Genomic DNA, 10,587 nt, shown 5'->3' on the forward strand with positions numbered 1-10,587 from the left:
CATCAAAAAATTGGATGATGAGGTCCAACTGCTCTCCCTATGTAATTCAATCTCATCACTTGTGGTCCTCAAACCAAAGATGAGGATAACGTAAATCCCCACAAAAGGTACTACAGTCTTATCAAGCTGAAAGCCCTTCTTCTCATCATCCTAAAAAGGAGAGTAATGCATCCAATAATAACCTGCTCTACTTGATGTATAGAAGCTAGAGCAAATGGCCAAATGGAGTAGTAGCTACCTTTGCCTTCTGTTCCTCGGACACAAATCAAATTCAAACAATACATAAACATCATCATAATAATACAAATATACGTCAATCAAATTATCTCAAAAAATCTAGAAAGAAAATTGTAAATGCAACGCTACTGCTAGAGAAGAAAAATTCTATTTCATAAATAATAATGTTTAAAATAAAATATGAAGTGAATTGTAATATGATAATGTATAATAGGTTACAGACATCTTAACAATCTTCCAAACTACAAAAAAATAGTATTTGTAAATTTAACCAAAAACTCCAACATAATGGAGACAATGTTAAAGGATAACAAAAGCAATGGCTTCCTCTCAGAGGTTGTTACAAACAAGTCACCCAGATAATTCAACAATAAAATTAGAACATTTTAGAGATGGGCATAAGCTCACAAAAAGGTAACCAAACTTAGATATCTAAGGTCAATGAATGGGTATTTAGATAATATCCATATCAGACTTGTAAAAGCTTTTAATTTTTAATGCCCTAACTAAAATTTCTATGACCTCTTGCCAATTCTCTGCTACAACTTGAACAATATTTTACAAAGGGCACAAATCATACTTCAATGGCAGTCACTGTTCTTAGAATGAAGAAAGCAAGCACGTGGACTAGAGTTTGCAATCCTACAAATTTAACTCTTATTGGTTTGATAATAAAATACAAACCCAAACTAAATTAAAGACAAACCATATCAACAAACAACCATTCAGACATTTTCTAATCAAATGATCTTTGTGCAGTTCATACAAGAATTTCTAAAACATAAGCTATATTAAGAGCTGTATGCTTTTGATTCAGTATTAATCATTGTAATTACGTAACTTTCTTTACAAAAAATGAGAGGCCTAAGGAGTAACTGTGACTCTCTAATAATAGCATCATTAATGTAAGGAATTGCTTCCTCTCTAGTAATCTGTTTCTGTTTTACCAATCCTCTCACTAATGTATTCATGTAATCATTTGAAGGCCTAGATATAGGTAATTCACTAGATTTAAATTGATCAATCTATGAGCATGAGCACCTGTTTCGTTAAAAGTTGAATACATATCACATATGGGGCAAGCGCTTTATTAGTTTAATTATAAAAATAAATATGTAGAAAATATATCAGATATGTGATAAAACACTAAAAGTTATTAATGAGAAAGCACTATCCTATTCCCACCACTTGGGATCCGCAATTACTGGAAACATACAGATCATCAACCGAATTGAAGCAAGTAACATATTCAGAATCACTGAGAAACGTTCATGAGAAGGCAATATTCCACTGGCAGGGCATGGTAACAAAGAAACAGGGAGGAAATAGATAGAGGGGTAGGACAAGTCATAGCCAGAAGGAGGCTAGGTAGGATGGAGAGGAAGATGGGGCGTAAAAAGAGAAGAGAGAAGAGAGAGAGAAAGAAAATTACTAGCTAGTCTTGCCTCCATCTGCGTCTGCCGCCGCCACCATCGTGGCCATCAAAGAGAAGGCAAGAGAACAGTGTGCATCTGTTGCTGCCAATAGCATGGGTACGTAGAATTGTACTGAACTTGGCCGTCGAGTGGCTTCTCGTCGGAGAGTAGAGAAGTCAAGAAATAAAAAATCTCATTCGGAAAGAAAGTACCATATTCATTGAGGGCAATTTCATCTAATAAATATTGAAAGTTAAACTTAATTTAAAAATGGACCGAGAGATTTAAGCTGGGTCAGCAGGGATTAGAAGTTCAAGTCTGGTCGTTAAATTCCCCTGGAAAATTTAGAGTGGAACTCGTTGCCGTTTACTAGAGAAAAAATATGCATTGTTCAGAAGTTAACGGAGAGTTAGCCAAAGACCGGTTCTTTCTTTTTATTATTTATGGATAAGAAAGAAAATATTCAATTAAGCGTCGGAACCGGGGAAAGTTTCATTCGAGCGAGGTTGCAAGCTAGAAAATTTTTTTTTTTTTGATTGTTGCACCCAGGATCTGGTATTATACGGTGAAATAGAAAGAAAGGAGAAACAAAATAAAAAATACAATATAAATACGTGGATCGGCCTCAAGCCTATCTTCATGGGGTATGCAAACTTTATTATGAGAGAATAAAACATAATCAATACAAGAGGAACTCACCATTCAACCCTTGGACAAGAGTTTTTCAAGAAAAAACTTCAAAAATCCTCACAAAAGCTCTTTAAAACCTCTATTGAAGCTTTTCTGCACCTCCAGGATATCACCAGCTCTCTAATGCAATAAACGGCTCATCAATTGGAGCTATATGGGCTCAAGAATCACAAAAACATTGTTTCAATAGGAAATAGCGTCCCAATCAAGCCTAGAATTAATCGTGGCCATCCGATCGTGACCAGCTCGCACCAGAGCCGTCCGATCGTGCAAAACAGGGCCACAGATCACCTGATCATGCTTGAAATTGCCCACAGTCGTTCGATCATGACGGGCTGCTTTCTAGGCCATCGGTTCACGCAATAATCCACCTAAGCCATGCGTGGACCGCGTGTTCGGTCCATGCGATCCCATGGACTGCCTAGCGCCTCGCGGTCAACGGTGGACTGTGCGAGCGATGGGCCTGGACCACCTATGTGCTGGGCCGGCCCGCTCATGCGCCCATGGTGGGCCCGCCCGGCACTGGGTCGCACGCGCGCATCTCCGCCACGCTCAGCGGTGCTCCGCCGGCTCACCGTCGCCACCTTGTGCACCGTGCCGCTCTTCTTTCACATATGTGTTCTCTGTTCGGACTCCATTTGGACTGTTCTTGGGCTCGTTGGACTCCATTTTTCATTTTGGATCTTGTTGTGGGCTCAATGTGGATCGAATCTCGAGATATATTTTCTAACAATCTTCACCTCAATTTGATATTCGGTCTCCATCTATTTCTGAGAGCTTGTGGTCCATCTCACCCTATGCCTTAAGGCATGCCTGCTATCTCATGGATGGGCAAACATGGGAGTCGAGCCGGGCCGCTCGATCCCACCTCCGTCATGAGCTGTGTCCACTCTGACCAAAGATTTGCTTGGGATATCACCCTACAGCAATAGGAATTTTACCTTGCGACGTTGTCTCTCGTCCTCCCAAGTCTCCCGTATAGTGCCCAATCTACCTCCACTTGGAGCTCCACCTCACTCTGAGCTCCTCCTGGCTCCTGAAGCTCCACCTCGTACTGGGCTCCCTGTCAGATAGTAATGTCCTCTTGTCCTTTTCCTTCCCTCCAGAATAATCCTATCACCGCACAATACCTTTAAGATTCCTCGACCAGTTACCGTCCTGTAGCCTTTCGAATTCAGTCTGCTCAGTGAGATAAGATTCCTCCTGAAATCGGATATGTATTCGACCTCTCCCAATCTCCTCATTACACCATCATTTGTCCTCCAGCTGACCATCCCGATGCCTCTGATCGCACAGCTCGATCCATCCGACAGATAAACAGTGTCCTCACTGCTCTCTAAGGAGTCAAATTGCTCCTCTATGCAACATACATGATAGGTGCATGCAGAATTTAAAATTCACTACTAGAAAGAAGTAAATACTTCATCAGATATCTCTAAGGCATCATCCTCTGAGTCGCTACTGGTCGTCGCTGCAGTAGCCCTCGTTCGATCCCTGAGTTGAGAGCAATCTCTGGCTAGATACCCCAACTCGTTACATCGGTAACATCTGATCTTGCTCAAGTCTCTCATCCTAGACTTGGACCGCCCTCGCCGTGATCTCCTGTTGTCCTGTTTGTCGCCTCCTACTCCTTCAGAAACCATCAAAGCTAAGCTGCCGCCTGAGCTCGAAGCTGGATTCTCCCTTTTGAGAATCTCATTCTGAAGAATCACCACAGTAACCTCATCCATCTTGATGGTGCTCTTCCCCACTAAAAAAGCAGTCATCAAGGACTCATAAAAAAGGGGGAGCGATGCTAGCAAGACCAGCACTCTGGTCTCCTCCTTAACTTTCTCGCCAATGCTGAGGAGGTCGGTAAGGATCTTCTGAAAGTGGCTGAGATGCTCCTGCACACTATGTCCCTCAATCATTCGCAGCTGGTAGAACTGCCTCTTGAGGAAGAGAGTATTGATGAGAGACTTCGCCATATACAACTTCTCGAGCTTCGACCATAGCACCATCGGGGAAGTCTCGCCAAGCACATGGATCACCACCTCATCCGCTAGATACAAGTGGATCGTACTCACCGCTTGCATCTGGAGCCGCCTCCAATCCTGTACCTTCATAGTGATCAGCTTTTTATCGCACAAGAGAGCATTGATCAATCCTTGCTGGATGAGCATGTCTTTCACCCTCACCTGCCACAAGAAGAAATTGCTCTTTCCATCAAACCTATTGATCTCCATCTTGATTGTGCTTGTCTTCTCCATCTTCTATATCGATCACCACCGCTGTAACCTATGCTCTGGCACCACCTTGCTTTGATACCAATTGTTGCACTTAGGATCCAGTACCATAAGGTGTAGCAGGAAGAAAGAAGAAACAAAATAAGAAACACAATGCAAATATGTGGATTGGCCTCAAACCTACCTCCATGGGGTGTGCAAGCTTTACTATAAGAGAATAAAACAAAATCAATACAAGAGGAACTCACAACTCAATCTTTATACAAGAATCTCTCAAGAAAAAATCTCAAAACCCTCACAAAAGCTCTCTAAAACTTCTGTTAAAGTCTTTCTGCACCTCCAAGACGTCATCAGCTCTCCAACGCAACAAATGGTTCGTCAATCGAAGCTATATAGGCTCTAGAATTACAAAAATATTATTTCAGTAGGAAACAGAGTCCCAATCAAGTCTAGAATCATCCGTGGCTGTCTGATCGTGACCGACTCGCACCAGAGCCATCCGATCACACAAAATAGGGCCACAGATCACCTGATCACGCTCGAAATCGCCCACAACCATCCGATCATGATGGGCTGCATTCTAGGCTGTCGGATTGCGCAATAATCTACCTGAACCACACGTGGACCGCATGTTCGGTCCACACGATCCTATAGACCGCCCAGCACCTCACGATCCACGGTGGACTGGCACTGGGCCATGTGTGCAGGAGTCTCCGTCGGGCCCAGTGGCGCTCCACTAGCCTCTGCCAGTTCGTTGTCGGTCACCATCGCCCCGTACACCTTGTCGTCCTTCTTTCGCACGTATCTTCTCCATTCTGATTTTGTTTGGACTGTTTTTAGGCTCATTGGACTCTGTTTTTCATTCTGAATCTCATTGTGGGCTCAATGTGAACCGAATCTCTAAGTATATTTTCTAACATTGGTAAGAGAGAGAGAGAGAGAGAGGGGGTTGATTAAGAGAGGGAAGCAACATCCAGCAAGCCGCAGACGCAGCATTTTAGAAACCTTTCGGCGTATAATTCCCTCTGCCAATCGTATGCAACTTCTTAATAAAAAGTCTCTGCACATATAACCACATCATTCTGATTCATGGACTTGAGATTCAGTGGATTAATTGTGCAGCTTTCTATATAAGTCTAATCCACCGTAAAATAGCACTTAATTTTTTCAATCATGGAATCTTTCATAACTAGTAAGATGGAAAGTTCCTTCTACCATCGGAGAGGAAAAAAACCAAGAGAGTTTGTGGTCCTCCACTTATCTTCAAATGGCCGCGGCGGTCAATGGGAGCCCAAAGTCCAGTTTCCCCAAGGGGAGGTGGGTACGAAAGTGATGCGCGGGAAAGGCGAGAAAGATACCAGAAGTTGCTGGTTATTTAGCCCATGGAATCCACATTTACTTGAGCATGTGACAAGAATATCTAACAATTGAGAAACTGCAGTGGTGAAATATCATTCTACTTTAGATGGAAGTGGGGAGTTACTTCTCTTTTTCCTCTTTCATCATTTTGTGCTCTTTTTATTTTAATAAAATTTAGGACGGGTTCTCCCTTCATTTTCATTAAAAAAAAAAAGAAAAAAAAAAAAAAGAAAGACAATGAAAGGTGCATCTTGATGAGAATTTGATGGCCTTGGGGATAGATGGGGAGTGGGTTTGGGAGTCACTCTCGGCAGTTTGATGAACCACCAGACGGCAATTCTTCTCCATCCAAGCATGATCCTCAGCAGCTCCAGAACTCCTCTTCCACCTAGAATATTCGTGGTCGTCCTCTTTCAGTTGGTGTGCATCATGATCACCGATGCACTCACCTTCAGCTACCCTAGCTCCGATGCCGCAGACAGCATAACACCTTTCGGGAACGCCTATTTTCTTGACGGAGAAATCCAACTAACCAAGAACGTAGCCGACTCTTCGATTTTAGATAGCACCGGCAGCGTTGTATATGATGAACCGGTACTTCTCTGGGACAAGGCTTCAGGTAAACTCGCTGACTTCAGTACAAATTTCTCCTTCATTATTGATGGCATGAATCGAAATATAAGCGCCGATGGGATTACCTTCTTCCTCTCGTCATACCCTTATGATAATGCGAGCGCGAGGGATTCAAATGGTGGGGCTCTTGGGCTATTTAACCGTTCTGGTGCTAACTGGACGGCACCAAAGCAGATTGTTGCCGTGGAATTCGATACTTTCGAAAACCCAGAGTATAATGATTCGAGTGCCAATCACATGGGAATCGACATCAACAGGATCATCTCTGTTGCGCATCGGGACTTGAATACTAGCATCAGAGAAAACTCCATATTGGATGCATCTATTAGCTACAATTCTAGTACTGAAAATTTGACTGTGTTCCTCAGCAATTCCACAGATCCTAGGAGGAATTGGAGTATCTCTTATGTTGTCAACTTGAGGGATTACCTGCCAGAAGAGGTTGCCGTTGGCTTCTCAGCTGCAACAGGTAATCAAACTGAGACGCACAAGATCCTCTCTTGGAATTTCAGCTCCACTGATCTTAGACCGAGAACCAAAAAGTTTGCCTTGGGCTTGGGTCTTGCTATTGCCGCTGTAGTTCTCTTAGCCTGTGGGTTTTGTTTTGTGTGGTTTATGAGAAAATATATATGCAAGAAGGCTAGTAGAGAGAAGGAAGAAGATGATGAAGAAGAAGAAGATATGACTATTGATATTTTAGTCAGTGATGCAGTGAAGAGAGCCGCTGGACCTAAGAGATTTCCTTATAGCGTACTTGCAAACGCAACCAATAATTTTGCTGCTGAGGGGAAACTTGGACAAGGAGGATTTGGGGAGGTTTACGTGGGAGTATTGCATGACCCACAGCTTGAAGTGGCCATTAAAAAGATCTCGAGAGATTCTCAGCAAGGGAGGAAGGAGTATATATCTGAAATCACGATTATCGGTCAACTAAGGCATCGTAATCTTGTCCAGCTTATTGGTTATTGTCATAAAAAGGATGACTTATTGCTTGTTTATGAGTATATGCCGAACAGAAGCCTTGATTACCATCTATACAACAAGGATAGATTGCTTGCATGGCCGGAGAGGTACAAGATAGCTTTGGGGCTGGCCTCAGCATTGCTTTACCTTCATGAAGAGTGGGAGCAATGCGTTATCCACAGAGACGTGAAGCCGAGCAATGTGATGTTGGATTCAGAGTTCAATGCTAAGCTTGGTGACTTTGGATTGGCAAGGCTCGTCGATCATGATTGCGATCCACTAACAACTGTTTTGATGGGGACCAGGGGATATGTGGCACCTGAATATTCTAATACAGGTATGAGAAATAATGTTCGAGTGTTCTTTTTCAATAGGCTTATTAGTTATCTTTAGGCATGCGACAGGGCAAGCATTCTAATTGTTTTAAAGTTTTCTTTCGGAAAACGCTTTATTAGTAACTCAGATATGTAACTCTAAAGTCACTCAGCTGATGTGTTGTATTCTTCTAGCACCCTTTGATTAGCGTTGTGAATTGCGTCATGTTTTGAAGCAAAGTGGATGGTGCAAGAAACCCGGGTAACTTTCCTGTATGATTTTTTTTGAATAACAATGCAATTGCTCAACTTCTGGTAGGAATAAAATTGGTTATACATCTTGCATCGGTATGTGTTGAATGTGTGGTTGATATTTGTATCATTTTGTTTCTTTTTCTTTATTTATAGCAACAAACAAATAGCAAAATTCTTTAAAAGGCCATTTTCGAATGAACCAACTTCACGACAGCAAACTTTGTTCCAAAGTTTTTATCCACAATAAAAGTCATCATATTTTCTTTTAAAACACAGAACATCAAAAAAAAAAAATTTTTTTTTTTTTGAGCTTTTGGTTTATTATAGTTGTGATGCACGTGCACATCCAACTAGGAAAGATTTTAGCGTTAGAGTTATCTGACAGCCGATAATATAGTAAAATAAATAGACTGGACATAACATCTGAATCTTTCATTTATCAGGCCATGCGTATTTGGATTGGCCAGTGGACTTTTCTTCATTGGATGTTGACTATCTTGTCCTCGATCATTCCGAGCAGTACACATGTGTTGTCGAACATATATATCCTAATTATGAAATCATACATCAATGGCTATTACCGGAGGTGGTAGGGATATGATCCATGAACTTTCATCATAAACTTCCCACAACAATAGAAGGAATAAAAGAGAAACCTTGATAGAATAATGGGATAGATTGAAGGCTTTTGGAGGTCCATTGGAATTTTTCAAAGAATGGAAGCCTATAAAACTACTGAGTGCTTGCCTCTGTGATGTTATCTTTCACGTTTGGGTAGGTTCAGCAACTTTGACCCTAGATTAAGAAAATTTAAATTTTGACTCGGTTTGTCTGGCTTGTATACGTCCTAACTGAGGTAGGATCAGCGGGGTACGGGTAACTGGTGGAAATTAACTGCTTACACAGACACCGACACCCACAAAAACACACGCAAACATACGCTCACCAACATGCGCATGCGCACGCGCACACAAGTGAAAGGTCTTTGAATTTAGATTCATGGGTGGTTTGTCTAGAATCTCTTATAACATTTTGCTGATGCATCTCCTTAGATATCAAATTCGAATGGAAAATATTGGTATTTTAGTTTCCTTGTAACTAAACAAAAAAAAAAAAAAGAGTAATCATAAATTTAAAATTATTTTTATCAATTAAATAAAATTTTTCATAAAATTTTACAGGAAAAGCTAGCAAAGAATCTGATGTCTACAGCTTTGGAGTGGTTATATTGGAAATAGCATGCGGTAGAAAGCCAGTTGAAGCAAGAAAAAAGAAAAAGGAAGTGAGTTTGGTAGAATGGGTATGGGAGCTTTATGGCAAAAGAATGTGTTTGGCTGCAGCAGATAGAAGGTTGAACTTAAATTTTGATAAGCAACAACTGCAACGCTTGATGACCGTAGGGCTATGGTGTGCTCATCCAGCTTACAATCTCAGACCCTCAATAAGACAAGCAATTCATGTCCTTAAATGTGATGCTCCATTACCAAATTTGCCACACAAGATGCCTATTCCAATATACCATCCTCCAACAGGAGATTTGTATAATCTTGCATCAACTTCATTGGACATGTACTCTCTTACTTCAATAACTGGTCGCTGAAGGATGGTAGGTCATGCCTTTTTATTTTTTCTTTTTTGTATGAGAAATGGAGGATAGTCAGTCATGTTAAAAGGTTTAATTCTGACATTTAGAATGACATGTTTGAGAAATACAGGAAGTTCATGTAATATGATGGCATTGTCACCATTTGGTTGAACATGACTTGTGAAAATGCATATAGAATAAATGGAGATCCACCTAAATTTCAGGAAATATATTACATTGGGAATTTCTTTCCTTTTGAGTACAATGATCTTTACAAATCATAATGCCAAAATGATAATTAAGCATTGACACATGTGATGTAGTGCAACAACCAATGATGATGCAGTATTATTTTCAGTGAAACCAAATGGTTGGGTTTTCACATGCCTAATTTATTATACAAGTTTAATAAATAACAATTAAATGTAATAAAATTATAAATAAATTCAGATGGCAAAACTAAATATAAAACAAAGAAGGTAGATAGAAAATGAACTGGAAAAGATACATAAAAGAGGTAAAAATAAATTAGAAAATATAAAAAATCAAAACCTAAGATCGGTAATAAATCAACTGAAAAACATAGAAAGTGCAAAACACAAAAAAAATTAAAAAAGTTAAAATTAAAATTAAAATTAAAATCTAAAAGAACAAAAATAGAGTATCGTATTTATATATAACCAAAGTTAAGCTAATATATAATAAAATATAAAAATATGCAACAAGATATAATAAAATAAAATAAAGAAAAGTTGTGCCTAGGACATTGCTTTTCAGTGATCAAAGAGAGACTCTTAGCAAGGATCAACTATGCAATAAGATATAATAAAATAAAATAAAGAAAAGTTGTGAGTGGGATTTTGCTTTTCAGTGATCAAATAGAGACTCTTAGCAAGGATCAACATCTCCTT

At 40.2% G+C, this 10,587-nt stretch overlaps 1 protein-coding gene across 1 annotated transcript; it reads left to right on the forward strand.

Moving 5' to 3' along the window:
* The first annotated feature begins 6,184 nt into the window (after positions 1-6,184).
* On the forward strand, positions 6,185-9,848 carry LOC114913805 (L-type lectin-domain containing receptor kinase IX.1). The gene is made up of 2 exons (XM_073251261.1): positions 6,185-7,859; positions 9,273-9,848. Exons 1-2 carry the CDS (start codon positions 6,245-6,247, stop codon positions 9,689-9,691), a joined length of 2,034 nt encoding a protein of 677 aa, XP_073107362.1. The 5' UTR covers positions 6,185-6,244; the 3' UTR covers positions 9,692-9,848.
* The last annotated feature ends 739 nt before the right edge of the window (positions 9,849-10,587 follow it).

The sequence above is a fragment of the Elaeis guineensis genome, chromosome 1 (assembly GCF_000442705.2).
Source record: "Elaeis guineensis isolate ETL-2024a chromosome 1, EG11, whole genome shotgun sequence".
NCBI classification, from domain to species: Eukaryota; Viridiplantae; Streptophyta; class Magnoliopsida; order Arecales; family Arecaceae; genus Elaeis; species Elaeis guineensis.